Here is a 17,136-nt window from a genome sequence, read left to right as displayed (position 1 = left end):
TAACAATATCAATCTGTTTGCATTTGCTGTTTCTTTAGTGGTTGTGGGGAGTTGTGCTAACAAATTATCTTCTTGAAGCCCATGGTCACTTTTCTACAAATGTTGGTTTTCCCCCACCATGGCATCCTGTTTAAGGTTTCAGAGCTTTGTGACTGAATCCAAGTGTTAATGGGATGCTATCTAAACCCTTAGCAGTTAAAAAATACTTAATTTTAACACATTCATAATCAGGTTAGTTCTTATATAGCCTCATCATATTGGAGTACAGCTATGTTGTTTGAAGGACACATCTGACAATGGGCTACTCTTGTACACATAGGGGTTAATGTTTGGCAAGTCTAAATCTAAATAGGCTTAATATTGTAAGCAACAATCAAAGTAGTTATATCTGTAACCAACTTTCCTGGCATGCTCAATCTGTACTTTTGCTACAGGCTCTAAAGGCTCAATGTGGTAATTATGGCATGAGTATATATTTTGACCTTGGTGTATTAGGAAAGGAGGTAGGATTTGTTACCATTTTGTGGCATTCCCCCAATAGATAATATAGAAATCAACTTTTTTTCCTCTTGTAATCATCAGCCTTAATCTGTTTAAAAAGCATGTTCCTCTTTGCTAGACTAGGGTAAGAAGAGTTTTGTGGAGGGACCTTGATGTATCTGCTTAAGTGCTAATTATTTAAATGCCCCTTCCGTTCTTTTATCTACTGTACAGATGAAAAATCACCACTGCTTTATATCATTAACCAAAGTGGCCCTTTCTCGTCTCAAAATAATCTGTGGACAGAATCGCAGAGCCCTTGTAGCTAAGGGCATGGAAAACGGAACGATACATCTAAGGAAAGCGGCTTGCACATTAAAAGGACAAACCACTGCAGAAGCCTGAGCTTTCTGCTTGAGAAGACTGGGGGAAACTTCTGGTTTAGCAAGGGTGGGGGGATACGACTCGTGCAAGGCAATCTGAAATGCTGCTGCAGCCTTTTCCCTGGGCGCTGTCTGTCGCAGGAGTGTCGCTGGTGGCTGAGCGGTTGCAGGAGGAGCTGTGGAAGTTAAATGAGTCCTGCCTCGTTTGTCTGCCCCCCTTCTCCTGGGGGCCTGTGCAGGCTCTGAAGTGGGGGTTGAGCACAGGCCTCCTCCTGTTACAGTGCGGGGGGGCGGGGGTTAGAATCATAGAATATCAGGGTTGGAAGGGACCCCAGAAGGTCATCTAGTCCAACCCCTTGTGTGGGTTGCAACACACAAGCTCCTTACACAGCCCCCCGAGCTAGGGCTCTTCCTTCCCCCGGTGGAGGGCTGCAGCGCACGGGCAAGGGGCCTGGGGGCAGCTAAGGACAGGGTGAGGCTGCTGCCCCTTCCCCCCCCAGGAACCATGGTGCGGGAGGGGATTGCTGGGGCCAGCCAGGGCTGGGTGCTGCAGGAGCAGGGCCAGCCCCGGGGCTCCTCTGTAGGGAGAGGGAGCCAGGCCCATCAGGGGGACCCGGCGCTTTCCAGGGGCCACCGCCCACTGTGCGTGGGACGTTTGTGCTCCCGGAACGCTTGCAGCGGGGGCCGGCACGCTGCGTGTCCCGGCCGGACTGGAACGTGAGTGCACCGGCCGCCACACCGTCACGCCGAGGGGGGTGATTAGTGCGACGGACGAGCCGGCGGCAGCTTCCGGGCGAGGAGCCGGGGTGGCTGGAGGGCGGCGCGTTAGGCCTCCGGCGCCCGCTTCGGAGCCCCTAGAGCCCGGCTGCGCCCCCGCCCCCGCCCGCCGGCGCCATGGGCATCCTGGAGAAGATCTCGGAGATCGAGAAGGAGATCGCGCGCACCCAGAAGAACAAAGGTCAGGGGCGGCCCGCCCTTCTGTCGGGGGGCGGCGGGGGGAGACAGGTGGGGGGCTGGCAGTGGAGGGCAGGGGGAGATAGGTGGGGTGCGGGGGGGCCGGAAGCAGGGAGAGGCAGGATGAGGCGGGGGGAGAGAGGTGGGGTGCTGGGGAGGCTGGCAGAGGGGAGGGGTGCGGGGGGAGAGAGGTGGGGTGCGGGGGAGGCCTGGAGGCGGGGGGAGAGAGGTGGGGGGCTGGGGAGGCCTGGAGGCGGGGGGAGAGAGGTGGGGGGCTGGGGAGGCTGGCAGCGGGGATGGGAGGGGTGCGGGGGGAGAGAGGTGGGGTGCGGGGGAGGCCTGGAGGCGGGGGGAGAGAGGTGGGGGGCTGGGGAGGCTGGCAGCGGGGATGGGAGGGGTGCGGGGGGAGAGAGGTGGGGTGCAGGGGAGGCCTGGAGGCGGGGGGAGAGAGGTGGGGTGCGGGGGAGGCCTGGAGGCGGGGGGAGAGAGGTGGGGTGCGGGGGAGGCCTGGAGGCGGGGGGAGAGAGGTGGGGGGCTGGGGAGGCTGGCAGCGGGGATGGGAGGGGTGCGGGGGGAGAGAGGTGGGGTGCGGGGGAGGCCTGGCGGCGGGGGGGAGAGAGGTGGGGTGCGGGGGAGGCCTGGCAGCAGGGAGGGGTGGGGTGCGGGGGGGGGCATTCTGTCAGCCTCTTCCCTTACACTGATTTTTTCATCCTTTTGTGGGGGCTCCATTTGCACCCCAGAGAATTGAGTGGGTCCCTGTTCTACACACCTACAGGATGCCGTGTTGGGGCACAGAAATACCACTTGCACCTCGTGCGTGGTGTGTACCTGTGTCTTGATATGCCGCTGGGAATAGATTAAATGTCAAGGCATAACTTACACTACAAGAAGTGAGTCTATAATAACGGAATTAAGGGGGGAGAAAATACAAAACCCTGTTGTTTTCTCTCCCTAGGAATCCACTCCCTTCTCTGTCAGAGTGGACACTCCTAAGGCGGGAGCTACCTTTATTCCCGTGTTTTGTGCCACATCAGGCATAAAGAGTAAATAGTTAAAAACACCAAACTTGATCTACAATGTTCATTTGTAGTAATGTCCTAATTGCTGCAATTCCCAAACTAGAAACAAGTCACTTGAACTAAGAGGGAAATAGGTGCCATGTTCCCATGCTGTTGCAGGCTATTTGGTTAATAACTGTTGTTGCTATTTTGTTTAAGCTACCGAGTACCATCTTGGCCTACTGAAGGCAAAGCTTGCCAAGTACAGAGCTCAGCTACTAGAACCCTCCAAATCTGCTGCTGCTAAAGGAGAAGGTTTTGATGTGATGAAATCTGGAGATGCCAGAGTGGCACTGATTGGCTTTCCCTCTGTGGGTAAGGTCAGTGACTATCAGAGCTGACTCTAGCACGTGCAGTTCCTAAGTTTGTTTTCGGTTTTTTGAAATATGCTTTTGTGATCTGACCGCTAATGTTTCTGACTTTTTCTGTATTTCCACAACTAAGTGTTTGTTTTCCAAAAGTGAAAGGAAAGAATGTTGCTCGCGCACCCAGACCTGAAGGCTAAAACTGGGGAAAGTCTGTCATCATCCCTGCATGCAAAGCACACTTGGTGCATACCAAAACCTTTTGTTTGTTCCCATCTGACAGCAACACCACTATGAAAGGTCTTTAAGAGCAGCCCAATAACTGACATTCAAGAGAACATGCCAAGTATTCCTCTTCACCTCTAAAACTGCCATGTCCGGCATAGCAAGAGCACATGGCTGTTAAAACTAGAGTAGTTTTCTCCCCATTCCAGTTCAGAAGTCGTCGATGTGCATTGTTTCCATGTATCTTTATATATTCAGTGGTGCTGTCATTTGTTTACATATTTCATGTTATGATATCTTGCTTTTCAGTCCACATTTCTGAGCTTAATGACCTCCACAGCCAGTGAAGCTGCCTCATATGAATTCACAACGCTGACGTGTATTCCAGGTGTCATAGAAGTAAGTGTGATTTGGCTGGATTCTACATCATAAGTAAGGCTGCGAGTTTGTCACAGAAGTCATAGACTTCTGTGACTTCTGCAGCAGCCAGTGTGCCTGGCCGGTTGCACCGGCTGCTGCAGGGGCAGTCTTGAGCCACTGCCTTTTCTCCCCCCCGCAGCAGCAGGAGTTTGGGTGTGGGAGGGGGCAGAGGGTTGGGGTACGGGACAGGGTGAGGGCTCTGGGCGGCACTTACCTTGGGGGGCTTCCCAGAAACAGTAACATCTCCCTCCCTCAGCTCCTAGGCAGAGGCGTGGCCAGGCAGCTCTGCACACGGCCTCCACCTGCAGGCACCACCCCCACAGCTCCCATTGGTTGCGATTCCAAGGTTTAGTCACAGGTATTTTTAGTAAAAGTCATGGACAGGTCACAGGAAGTAAACAAAAATTCATGGCCCGTGACCTGTCCATGACTTTTACTAAAAATACCTGTGACTAAAACATAACCTTAATCATAAGCTGTTAGCAACAAGACCCACAACTTAGTATGTAGGGATGTGCTGTTCCTGATGTGTGTGTTCTAATTATGTCTATGATAGGGCTTAGAAACCGGTAGGTCTATGGTAGGGCTCAGAAGCAGCTGTATCCAAAGGTCCCTGCTTCCCAGCTGATTTCTGTTTTGAACTCTTGGAAGGTCTCAAGCATTTGCAGTTAGGTCTGTGGAGCCTGGCACTTTTACAGGCAGCATTGCTCCTCTGAGACAGGCAGCATGCACTGGGAATCTGACTCTGCATTTTGAGTGGCCAGGCAACAAGATAATTCTCAATTGATTTTTTTTTTTTTTTTTGGTATAACAGCTATTGACACCATTGACCAGATGGCTGGAAGCCTTGACAGATTTGTTGTTAATGAAGCTTTAAAATAGGCAATCTATGCAGTAATCAATTTGGACAGCAAATAGGACAACTCCTATCCTTGAGGAGTTTTTGCTATCTGTGCCCTGTACATCCATCTGTAAAGCAATTTTATAAAAGGCACCAAAGTGAAAAGCATCCTAGTATAATGTGAAATTTTGGGGTCAAAATTCAGGCTGAGTGAAAATAATTAAAACAAACACATTGATGTCAAAACAAGCATAAATATTGTCACATAATGAGGCCACCTGCAACTTCATTTACTGCACGATGTCGTCATTTTAAACTTCACTGCCGTTGCAGGAATGGAACTCTCATCTTCCTGCTCCATAAGCAAGTGACCCTCACCACTTGAGTTTCAAGGAGAATCTCTGTTAACAGAAGTAATATTATGCCTATGATACACACCTGAGTAATTCTGAATCCAGCCATGAGAGTGCTCTTATCATTAAAATATTTCACCTGTTGGACCAGATAAGAAACTTATTACTCGTGTGGACAAGTTTCTTTGGTGAACAGAGGACCAAAATTATATTACAGCCAAAGTGTGCTCTAGTCTTGTCATTTTGTAGTCAAACCAAGATGGTCTAGAATTTTTGTAGCTTTGGCCATTAACTGCTGCAGTAAAATGTATCTTGAGGTGGAAGGAGGAATTTTCAGAAGGTTAGCGAAAGAGCTTCATGGTAAAAACTCTGCAAATTGTTTCCAGCTCAGTGGGATGTTCAACTTACTGGTCCAGGTTTTGCCCTGCCCTATACCCTGTGCAGCCCCACTGATTTCAGAATTTGGCCCCCTGTGTACAATACATTGAGTGCTTAGCCTGTGTTAGGAAAGCAGTTTTAAAGGTTTTGTGGAGGTCCTCATAATCTTCCACCTTTCTGATTATCTTGCAGTATAAAGGAGCAAACATTCAGCTTTTGGATCTGCCTGGAATCATCGAAGGAGCTGCACAAGGTTGGTTAGCTCTTACATTAATTTAATACATGCCATTGCTCTCAGTACTGTGTGGAGTTTCTAAATGGTACCAACTTTGCCAGCCTAGTCATGTATTGTGTGAACACCTTAGACTTAAAACCTGAGGTCCTGAATGTGGGAGACAATTGTAAAAGAGTCCCTGAATTACAAAAAGGCATATTATGTTGTAGAAGATGCTTGTTCTGGAGGTGGGTAGCAGAAGTAAGCAAACCTCCCTATTCAGGGGGAATCATGGCCTTGCTCATTTGTTCTCCGGGTACAAGGGGAGGTCTTTGGTATTGGTCACTAGAGAAAGAAACTGGAGATGTGTGGGAGGAGGGTTAAGCAAGGCAAGAAATATTGTTCAGCTACGATCGCCTGGGTGTTTCTGAGAGTTCTGATGTGGCTCCTTGACTTGGGAGCCAGGAATTCATTCTACCTCTTTCCTCTCGCTTTGTCTGCCAGTCGCTCAGCTGTGGCAAGAGGAGTCTCGTGAGGTTCGTAGGAGTCTCCTGATGTTTCATTCTGAGCAGAGTGTAGTTTGGTTAATAAACGTCTCCTTTCACTTCTGATCAGAAAGTGTGTCTAGCTGATTTCGGGGTTTTCCTCTTCGCTATTCTGGGTATCCTCACTTCAGTGCAGAGGAGAGAGAGAATTGCACACACATTGCTTCTTGGAAAGAAAGCGGTCTGATGGGATTGCAATGCTTCTCCACTGTCTGCCTGCAGAGGAGTCCTTGCTCATCAAGAACTGCATGCCCTCACACTAGAGGCTGAGTGGGTCGCATCCCAGCCCCATGCAACTAGGGGAATGGATCCTGCGGTTGCTTAAAGCCAAGTCCTTGTGTGTTTGTGTAGTGCTTTCTATTGGACTGGCCTTCAAAATATGGTGTTTCTTTTGGGAACAAGCACATATTTCAGCCTGCAAGAGCTCTGAATGGGCCTTGACCGCATTAGCCTGGCCGCCTTCCCAACAGGTTAGTGCAGCCAAAGCAGGAATGAAATTCTTTCTTGCTTCGAAGAAGTCCCATGGGACGGTTCCTGGTTCGAGGGAGCTTTTAACTATTCTGCCTTCCCACGGATAACGCCATCTCCTTCCTTTGCAGGGAAAGGGAGAGGACGTCAGGTGATAGCTGTGGCTAGGACCGCTGATGTCGTTATCATGATGCTGGATGCCACTAAGGGCGAAGTACAGAGGTGAGCACAGGGAGCAGGTTAGTCAGTTCTGGACTGATAAGCCAATGAAGGAATCCCGATGGCTTGCTACTTCCCAGCTGTGGAGGCTAACTAGGCATACCCCGTATGCAGCACACTAGATATTTACTAATGTCCTAATATAATCTATAGTCGGCTAATAATTTTACTCTTTAATATTCCTGGGATCATCTTCTCACTTCAGTCCTGCTCTCCATGGACGTTCCAAAATGAACCGCCTTTGCTGATTTTTGCTAAATTGTTCTTCCACTCTAGCTGGCTCGTCTCAAAATCTGTGCATCATGAGGCCACTCTGTTAATGTGTTTCAGTTTAAATTTAAACTTCTACTGGGGCTTTTTGGCCATTGCTTTCGCTAGCAAGATAACTGTTACTGCAGATTATTGCCTGGGCTGGATGGCCTGTTGGTAGCTTCCAAGCAAGCAGCCCAGGCTTGGGCAATGGACTTAGTTGTGCTCAACAGAAATACCTACTGGCTAGGTAGACGCAGCATTTACTAAGATTGCCAGGAATCTCAGTTCTGGCTTCTTGAGGGGAAGAACATCAACATATGGCCTCTCCAGGGAAGGATAATATATTACATGGTAGTGTCTTTGTTTGAGGCTTCCTCCTCCGATGGCCATGTTCTTAGGTCCCAACTAGAGGCCTTGCTGAATGGGAGGGCCCCAGTCAGTGGTATAGAGAAGATCCACAGGGTGGTGATTTGGAGCTGGGAAACGTCAAGGTGCCGGCCAAGCTTTTGACCATTTTTTCCTCTTATTGCACTAAGTCCAGTGTACCAACAACTAATTTGCAGTGTCTACGCAGGTCCCTCTTGGAAAAGGAATTGGAATCTGTAGGAATCCGGCTGAACAAATGCAAACCAAACATCTATTTCAAGGTGAGACTTACCAATGGCCCTGCACAGTCATGGGTTTGCGTGTGCTCATCCAATGGAAACACGAATTCCTCTATGCCTGTCCCTTTTGTTATGCCACAGATAACGTGGACTTTACATTTTACAGACTGTTTTAAGGTTCTTTGTTCTGTTCATCCAGCCAAAGAAGGGTGGGGGCATCTCCTTTAACTCGACTGTCACGCTGACCCAGTGCTCCGAGAAGCTGGTGCAGCTCATCCTCCATGAGTACAGTATCCTTTTTTGAAGGAGAGCCCAGAAAGGGGCAACGTCCAGAAACCGCTTCTCTTGACCCCCGTCCCACACCTCAGAGCCGCAGCAGCCCACTTGGCGAAGGTCCCATTCGAACTAGAATGGGATTGTATCTTCAATACTAATTCCAGAGCAAGGTGTTCATGCCAATAGGGTGACGGTGAAGTTAAAAGCAGGAGGAATTTTGGGGGGGGGTGTCATCTGAGCAGCCCCCATTATACAAGATTAAACAAATCCAGCCCATTGTGCCTGTCCGGTGTGTTTAGCCAAGAGAGGAAGTTTGGCCTTAATGATGCCACCTCAGAAATCTTCAATGCAGAGGTTCTGTTTAGAGAAGATTGTTCTCCTGATGAGTTTATCGATGTGATTGTTGGTAACAGAGTCTACATGCCCTGCCTTTATGTGAGTATCCCGGAAACAGCCTTATTTCTGTATAATGGGACAGCATAAGATTGGGGTCCTAAATACAGAATGATCTTGACCTCTTGCCTTGAGAGAATCACTCTGTATGTGAAAACCACCACTTGTCATCAAACATCTAGTTAACCTGTTGCACATGTACCTGTGTAGTATGCTCGTTTAGCACATGATTCCAGCGCCCTCTTGTGGCTGGCCCCGATGACTATAGCGGCAGGCTACCTAGAGCTGATCATTCCTCTTTTCTCTCAGCTGGGGTAGAGACTTGTGTTTTGGTGCTGAAAGTTCCATGGCTGATTTCCTCTAACAAGCATGGTGTCTGTATGTGCACAGCCTTGGTGCGCTATAGATGCACCTTTCGTTTCAGGGGCCCCTTTCTGATGATGTTTTGGATTTTTATAATGCGGTCCAAGAACAAAACACCAGAGGGTGACCCCCAAAGGAAAGAACGTTAAAATGGGAAAACTTGTCATTTATTTTGAGGCTTATGAACTTTAACAATTTACCAAAAATCTTTGATCAATATTGATAAGCGCCACATTTTTTAACAAGCCCCAGCATCTCATTATTGTGTGCCTACGAGGACTGGAAGCTGCAGAACCTCATAACTACTTGCATGTATCGAATTTGCTTGCAGTGTCACTTGAATTGACTTTGTAAAGGATATGTTCTTTTCCCTTTTGATTTTAGGTTTATAACAAGATTGACCAGATATCTATGGAGGAAGTAGATCGTCTGGCTAGGAGACCAAACAGTGTTGTGATCAGGTAAGAGCTTGCAAGCCTGTCAATCCACACCTTCTACAGGCTCTGCACTTGGTTTACATTTCATTAATACCCTCTTCCTTTGCTATCCCAAAGATGGGCACGCTCCTTGGCACACCACTTAGCTGCTCTGTGCTCTGGCTGAGAGTGAAACTCAACAAGTACCCTGTCATTTTTAACAAAATATTCAGTGGCCTCAATCCACAGAGAGAGGCAAATCTGCTATAAGTTGCCTCGCACCATCTCCAGGTTGAAATAAACCAGGTCTTCCCAGTAGTTCTATTATCTGTTCTGTTAAACTGATGGGCTCTGCCACTTTGAAGGTGGTGTACCTTTGGAAAGCATTGTCTGTTTCATCATACTGACCCATCAGAAAGCTTCACTTTGTCATCTAGCACTTAATAAGCTTCTCGATCACACTTCTTTGTGGACTCCAGGTAAGACGGAATTTGGGCTGCTCTTTGGGGAATAGAATTACACTAAGCCGAGATGTTCATGGTGTTTTGCAGCTGTGGAATGAAGCTGAACCTGGACTATTTACTGGAGAAGCTGTGGGAGTACCTGGCGCTTACCTGTATCTTCACTAAGAAGAGAGGACGTAAGCAAAACACTGACAGGCAAAAGAAGAGTCCAAGGGGGAGATTTTCAGAAATACAGCCAATGGGAGTTGGGCACTAGGTGCCCAACTCCCATTGGTGGTCAGTGAGCAGTTGGTGTGACAAGGTGCCACCTGATGTACTGAGATACCACTGAGCCCACCTGTTCCACCATCCTGAGCCCCCTTTAACCTGTCTTGCTGAGCAAGGCTCTTAAGCCTCCTCTAGCACACACACAGGCAGGGCCACACCCAGCTGCAGAAAGACACAGACACTGAGATCAGCTCTGGGAAAACTCCACTTAAGGGACTTTCCCCAACACTCAGGTGCCCACCCCCCATGGAGTGCAGACCCAAAGGTGTATTGTCTTGCGCTGGATAGAAAAATCTGCACAGCGCAAGCTCATAAAAATTCGCCCTCTCCCTCAATGTGGAGAGAGAGATGCACAGCTTCTCCCCCTCCGCCCCATATGACTTGCACAAACTGGGTTATGTTATAAACAAGAAATAAGTTTATTAACTACAAAAGACAGATTTAAGTGATTATAAGGGATAGCAAACAGAACAAAGCAGATTACTAAGCAAATAAAACAAAACACGCAAACTAAGCTTGATTCACTAAAGAAACAGGTTACAAAATGTAATTTCTCACCCTAAATGTTGAATTAGGCAGGATGCAGGGTTTCTGTAGCTCAGAGTTCCAGTTATTTCTTACAGACTGGACTACTGTCTGGACTCACCTCTGCCTTTCCCTTCAGGTTAGTTAATTTGTCCCTTTAGATTCTTTCAGCAGTCCCACTAGGAGCCCACAGGGGAGTTGGGAAGGATGGGCACTTAGCACCATCCCCTCCTGAGACAGAACTCCCAAGCAGCTGCTTACAGGTGTCACATAGGCTGAGGATGAGCAGGAGCAGCACTCCTCAGCTGGCTTTAACTCCCCAAACGCCTTACTGGGGGTCCTTATACAGCTGTCACTTTCCCTGTCACTTTGTAAAGGCCGTTGTTGCATTTGGCATTGGAGGGCTGCAAGCTTGAATTTTGGGTAAACGTCAGTGAGATTTTTGTGGTAGCTTATTAGATCCTAAAATGTTAGGATCTTCAAGGAAACTGCAGCAGTGATTCCCTTTTATTCAAACGTGTGTTTAGACTTTGGCTTTTACTGTTGCGATAAGTCCTGTCATGTGGATTGAATTAAGATTGGGCTTGGATGGGTTTGTGAATTCTAAGGAAATGGTTGACTTTGACTTTTAAATGTTAAGGGTGGTATAGAGAGAGAGAGTAAATCAAAAGTTGGAAGTACTGTCTTTGAAGATTATGAATTGATTCAATGTATTGTATTGATCTTTAAAAGTCCAGGGTAAGTAGCCAATTTGTACTTCCTGCCACTGGAGTGTGTATGGAGCTAAGTAGGCAATATAACTCAGGTGAATGGCTATTTGTATGCCAGCCTGCTGTCAGGTGTAACTGGCGTGGGGGACCGGGGGGGATTCAAGGAGTTGTACATAATCAAATGCATTGTCAGATTGTGTTAAAGGACAGCGATCGGGAAAGCGATGCTATCTTTTCCCTTCTTGTTTTTCTGTGCTCTCTCTAGAGAGACCGGACTTCACAGATGCCATTATTCTCCGGAAAGGGGCTTCTGTAGAGCATGTGGTAAGCAAATAACACAAAGAAAGATCTTTCTCTGGTGGTAGAACTGCACTCAGTCCAATGCAAACTTCCTACCCAAACTGTTGGTAGGATTTTGAATATTTCAGGTTGTCCTATGAAAAAACACATGTTGCTGTTTTGTTGCCCATTAGCATTCCTTAGCTTGGTCTAACTGAGGTATAGAAACAAATGTTTCTTTTCTGGTTATGTACTTTACTAGATAAAAGGTGATGAAGGTTGTGACGGGTTGGACCCCCACTTCTGGCATGCTACCTGATGTACTGGGGTTTCACTTAGCCCTTCCTCCTCCATCAGCCTGGATTCTCTCTCTCTGTTTTGCTGAATTAGGCTCTCCAGCCTCTAGCAGCATACACACACAGGTAGGGCCACACCCAGCTGCAGACATAGACTGAAGTCAGCTCTGTGTGAGAGGATTCACCCAGCATTCACGTGCACACCCCCTTTGGGGAATAAACCCAAAATAATACTGTCTTGCACTATATAGAAAGATCTGCACAGCGCAAGCTCATAAAAATTTGCCCTCTCCCTCAGTGTGAAGAGAGAGATGCACAAACTGGGTTTAATAATATACAAAACAAATGTATTAACTGTAAAAGGCAGATTTTAAGTGATTATAAGGGATAGCAAACAGAACAAAGCAGATTACTGAGCAAATAAAACAACACACATACTAAGATTAGGATCTTAAAGAGACTGGTTTCAAGAAAAAAGAAAAGGAGTACTTGTGGCCTCTTAGAGACTAACACATTTATTTGAGCATAAGCTTTCGTGAGCTATTTACCTAAGGCAGAAAACCTTTGTTTGATCCCCATCCCGCTGCAGAGGAAAAGTACCAGCAGTGTCCAAAGTGGTATTTAGTACCAGGTGACAGGACCACCTGACCTGGTTGTGTCACAGCTACGACCCAGGACACCTCTCAGGGAGGAGAGAGATTAGTATCTTCACAGTCTTATTGTTCCTTCCTAATGGCCCATCAAGGCTGCGATGGCCGGTTGTCTGGTGGGTGTCTCCCACACAGTTAGGAAAAAGAAAAGGAGTACTTGTGGCACCTTAGAGACTAACAAATTTATTTGAGCGTTTATTTGTTAGTCTCTAAGGTGCCACAAGTACTCCTTTTCTTTTTGTGAATACAGACTAACACGGCTGTTACTCTGAATCCCACACAGTTGTAATACACACACAGTTGTAATTGTTACATAGTCAATATTCCTAACTTTAGATACAGAAATGATACAGGCATACAAATTGGCTATTCACATTCAGTAAATCATAACCTTCCCAATGATACCTTACAAGACCCATCTTGCATAAAATATATCTTAGGCCATATTCATATCATAACCATATTTCTATAAAGAATGTGGCATGTAACATCACAAAGGTAACCTAATAGAGTTCAGCGAACAAGCAGATGGAAATGATGAGACTTTTGTGATGCTATTCCTGGGAACTTTGTATGGAGAAAGCATGATTCTGGTACATTTACTTTATGCTCTTTGTGCGTTTTTGAATGTGGCTCCGAAGTTGCCTTCGCAGTAAACAGCGTGGACCCAAGGTGTTCCTGTTTGTAGTGGCTAGATGTTAATTGAAGACAGCAGTGGGTACTGGAAGTCTGGGGAAAATCTCCACTTCTTGTCTTGGGAGACATGATTAGTTGGAGCTAATCATCAAAAACAGTGTTTTCATATCTAATTCTCAGGTGCTCAGACACCATGGTGAGGGGCACAGTATAAGAACCTGAATAGAATAGAGGCTGATATATAGTGAAGCATTATCATTTGACTGTCTCACACTCTGTCTTATTGCAGTGCCATCGAATTCACAGAACGTTAGCCAGCCAGTTCAAATATGCCTTGGTGTGGGTAAGTGACTAATACTCTCTGAATTTGATTTGCCTGTATTTGAAGTGTCCACTCCTAACACGTTTCAACTTGCTTTCTCCTGATTTAAAGGGAACCAGCACAAAATACAGTCCTCAAAGAGTAGGATTAACTCATTTGATGGAGCACGAAGATGTCATCCAGATTGTCAAGAAGTAACCCTCTTAGCCACTGCTCACTGGTGCCTGACCCTGCCCTAGGCTGTAGAATCAGAACTGACTTATTGTGACCATATAAAAGCCAAAAAAAGGAAGATGTGCTCCAAGCCACGTAGGCTTCCATGAAGCTTGTTCCATTGGAGACGAGAAGAGACTAAGGATACACTATAAACAGGTGGGGAGCAGGGAGACAAGGGGTTTCCCATCTTGTGACATTTCAGGCAAGGTAGCTTGTTTGCACAACATCTCTAAAAGTTGGATCATGGAACCCATTTGTTACGATGCGATGAGAATCCTCCATCCTCCTGTACGGCTGCAGATTTTCCATACATGTCTGTCTGTTATACCTGCCAGCAGCTTTCTCGGCCAATCGGAATCTGTGGATTTGTCCACGCAAATGTGACTCTTCTCTTGGTGCCATTGATACCAGCACTGAGAGAGGTTACCTGCCATTCGTTGCACATTCCTGTCATTTAATGTAAGAGTGTCATTAAAGCAAACCTTTCCCTCCCCCACTCGCCCAATACGAGGGCTGCTAGAATTCACAGCCTTTCTAGCTTCCGCGGGTTTCCCACATCCGAGACAGCCCTAGGCTGAGCTTTTGAACATCCCGCTCTATCAAATTTAAAACCAACATCCCATGCCTCTTAACCCTCTGACACAGCCTGTAGGGTGTCCTGATCCCATTAGTACTCTTGAGAGAGCTGGAAGGTGCAACCCTATTAACAAAGGGATTGATACGTGGCCAAGCCACAGGTGCCGTAGCTACATCCTAGAAGAGCTCCAAGACTTGGTGAGGATTCATTTCCGTCCATGTCACAGGTCTGAGAGGTGGCATTAGGAGTTTCCCAGGGGGAAGCCTCTGCTTTGCCGCCTTCTTCCACCTTTTCTGACACAGTACCTGAGGAATAGTTGTCAGGAAACCACTTGTCTCTAAATCATGCATCCATGGCTCCTAAACCCCAGAAATAGCTATTCAGGCTCAAATCCCATTCTAAGCTGTGGCCTTTTTTGGCTAAAATAAATGAACAATAATGCTTCTTAATGGAGATCTTCCATCAGAAAACTTGGATTTTCTAATTATGCTTTTTTAATGTTGTTGCTAATGGTTTATAGTGTCTGATAGTTACAGGCTCTTTCTTTCCATGAGCAAGAGCCTCCAATGCCGAATTCTGAACCATGAAGCCTGGTTGGATGGCTAGCTCCTCCGCCCCCAAGCTCTTCTTTCGTGCTCCTCCTGAACTGCAATGGCTGGGAGTGTTTTATTTAAGAAAATAAAAGTGGCTATTTCATGTGAATTATGCCCTTGCCTCTCGAAACAGACACGGGAACACTTGCTTTGTCATCCCTCTCCCTCCCTTTTGGCCAACTGAGTGGCAAGGAGCTGTGTGGTGGAGTGGATTTTGATGGTAATGTGTCATAGAATTTAAGGCCAGAAGGGACCCACTAGATATCTAGTCTGACCTGTATCTCTCAGGCTACCACCACCATCCAGCACCTACACGCTAACCCAAACCTGAAATGAGACTAAAGTGGCATTGTGAAGAGTGAACAAAGGGCGCGCTAAGGATGGAGAAGAGTTGGACGCATTAGGGCTTCCTCGGATGACATGAGCTGGATAAATTACACAAGAACCAAGCCAAAAAGGTGACACTGAGCTTTGTAGGTTACCTTTGGTGTTAATGATTTTGCTCGCAGCTGGAATGCAGAGGGAATCAGGGCTGAGGTAGAAGCTACTGGAGAATAATCTCCAAATTAGCTGCATTATGTCTGAGCTGGCTTTCTAATGCCTGCACTTCTCTCTGCTAATTGAGTGGGATGCTGTTCCAGCACATTGACTCGCCCTTTAAATTTCCCATGAAGGTTGCGCAGGCCAAGATGCCAGGACAAAGCTTTTTGTGTTTCATTTTTAACTGTTTCATTTTTAACTGCTGGCGTTTAACTACTAAACAAGGACAATGGAGGAAAGCCCGTGCATGACTTGATAGTCAGAATACTGAACTGTACATCCTCCTCAAACAGGAGAGGGAGGGGGAACAAAAATATTCAAAATAGCTTGTTAAAACTCATTGTAAATCTAAAAAAAATGCAAATTTGCCCTGGTTAACACAAGGCTGGTCATTACAGCTGTCTTAGATTAGCTGGTTGTCTCAAATTTAATAGTCTGGTGGATCAATATTGGAACCACTGTCAAATTAACTGAGCTGCTCTCCCTAGTAGTTTGGAAAGCCAACGATTTTTCCCCCCATCATAGTCCAAGTGTATAAAGCAGCTGAACTTTGATTAAACTTGGCAGGGAAGAAAATGGAAACAGATCGAGAGCAGCTCATTCTTCTGCATGCATGAGTAGCTTGGGTAGGCATGGGTAGCTGTAGCTACATCTGGAAATAGGTTTTTGTACATTTCCATCTTTTCAGATTAACTGCAGCACACGCTGCAAGCAGTACAGTTTAGTATCAGCGGTGAGAGCATGTTGGGCTGAAGATCTACATATAGAACCTTTACTGGGGATCCTGAAGTGCCTGATTATCTGCATGGGAAGATCAAATTCTTGCAAACACTTTAACATCAATCCAGCAGTTTTCGTTGAAGGAAATGGAAAGGCTCCATTGATGTCCAATGGGAGTTGGATCAGACCCCTAGTTACCTTATTGCTCATGGAGATCAAAGGCAAACCCAGTACATTCCAAGAACATTTTGTGGGACCTTTAGTGAGGAAGGAGGTGCTTTTGTGAAGTGGGGATTGGGCATTTCTGCACTGAAGCTGGGAACATGCTTCTCATCTTGAGTACACGGACACAGGCTAACTCTGCTTCACCTCGCGCATTAAAAATAATAGTGTGGCCTAAGTCCAAACCTGACTGGACCCCTTGGGGCTGCACTCTGGTGTCTGTCCAAGCTGGGAAGCACACGCTCCGCTTCTGTGCGCCTGTACCCATATAGAGTGGTAGATACTCATGAGGCAGTTTACTTAAAATCTCTTGTGAGGAATTGTGAACATTTGAACTACAACCCTCGGGTTAGAAGCAGCAGAACTTCATACCCTGTAACAGTGAAGGGCTGTGTTGTGTTTCTATGCTGTCTCTTGTATGAGATGTACAGCTGCAATCTTACTATTTGTGCTTAATGACACCACCCTGTTTTTCCAAGAGAAGGGTGTTAGCCCTGCTCTTCTGGCCAAATGACAGGGCTAGTTCCACTCTCCCAGCGTCCTTTCCTTGCAGTTTCAACTGGATGTGGTATTCCTCAGTGTCTTGCCCAATTACAGGATGTTAGCGCTGCGTTCCACCCCAGAAGCAGCTGCACTTCAGGGCTGAGTGAGAGGATCCCTGTTATATCCCTTACCTGCTTCACGGAAAGATTAGGTTTGTGTGTTTAAAATACAACTTCACAAGTTGCTGCTGCATGTTGCTATAAGGCCAAGTGTGGCATTTCACAAAAAGGAGAGATTGTTAGCCCTCTTGCCACAGGAGATCGTGGAGGGCCAGAGAGTTAAATGACTCCCAAGGCCATACAGCAAGTCGAGGGGAGTAGCAGATTAATTGTAATAGAATGCTCCCACCATTTGTCTCCCAGTGTATGTACGTAATCTGCAAAATACAACTGCCCAATGTCAAACTAAGTACAACTCAAACATAAAGT

The 17,136-nt window shown here is 46.7% G+C and overlaps 1 protein-coding gene across 2 annotated transcripts; it reads left to right on the top strand.

The window, feature by feature from the left end:
- Nucleotides 1-1,612: 1,612 nt before the first annotated feature.
- On the top strand, nt 1,613-14,817 carry DRG2 (developmentally regulated GTP binding protein 2). Of its 2 annotated transcripts, XM_073361817.2 has the most exons (13): nt 1,613-1,821; nt 3,035-3,195; nt 3,715-3,804; nt 5,590-5,650; nt 6,756-6,846; nt 7,670-7,742; nt 7,900-7,990; nt 8,314-8,411; nt 9,117-9,193; nt 9,700-9,788; nt 11,380-11,438; nt 13,265-13,318; nt 13,409-14,817. In XM_073361817.2, the coding sequence occupies exons 1-13, from the start codon at nt 1,758-1,760 to the stop codon at nt 13,493-13,495; spliced, it is 1,095 nt and encodes a 364-aa protein (XP_073217918.1). In that variant the 5' UTR covers nt 1,613-1,757; the 3' UTR covers nt 13,496-14,817. The 2 variants fall into 2 exon arrangements, with proteins under 2 accessions (XP_073217918.1, XP_073217919.1); XM_073361818.2 differs by lacking the exon at nt 9,700-9,788.
- The last annotated feature ends 2,319 nt before the right edge of the window (nt 14,818-17,136 follow it).

Source organism: Lepidochelys kempii, chromosome 10, assembly GCF_965140285.1.
Source record: "Lepidochelys kempii isolate rLepKem1 chromosome 10, rLepKem1.hap1, whole genome shotgun sequence".
Taxonomy (NCBI): Eukaryota; Metazoa; Chordata; order Testudines; family Cheloniidae; genus Lepidochelys; species Lepidochelys kempii.
The sequence above is the reverse complement of the archived record's forward strand: the minus strand, read 5'-3'. Positions and strand labels throughout refer to the sequence as shown.

What these genes read in the sequence shown, in the direction of transcription:
- DRG2 (XM_073361817.2), top strand. Translation starts at nt 1,758, where the DNA reads ATGGGCATCCTGGAGAAGATCTCGGAGATCGAGAAGGAGATCGCGCGC. An exon ending in GCTCATCCTCCATGAGTACA is followed by an intron (nt 7,991 to 8,313) that starts GTATCCTTTTTT and finishes ATGCCACCTCAG; the next exon opens with AAATCTTCAATGCAGAGGTT. An exon ending in CCAAACAGTGTTGTGATCAG is followed by an intron (nt 9,194 to 9,699) that starts GTAAGAGCTTGC and finishes GGTGTTTTGCAG; the next exon opens with CTGTGGAATGAAGCTGAACC.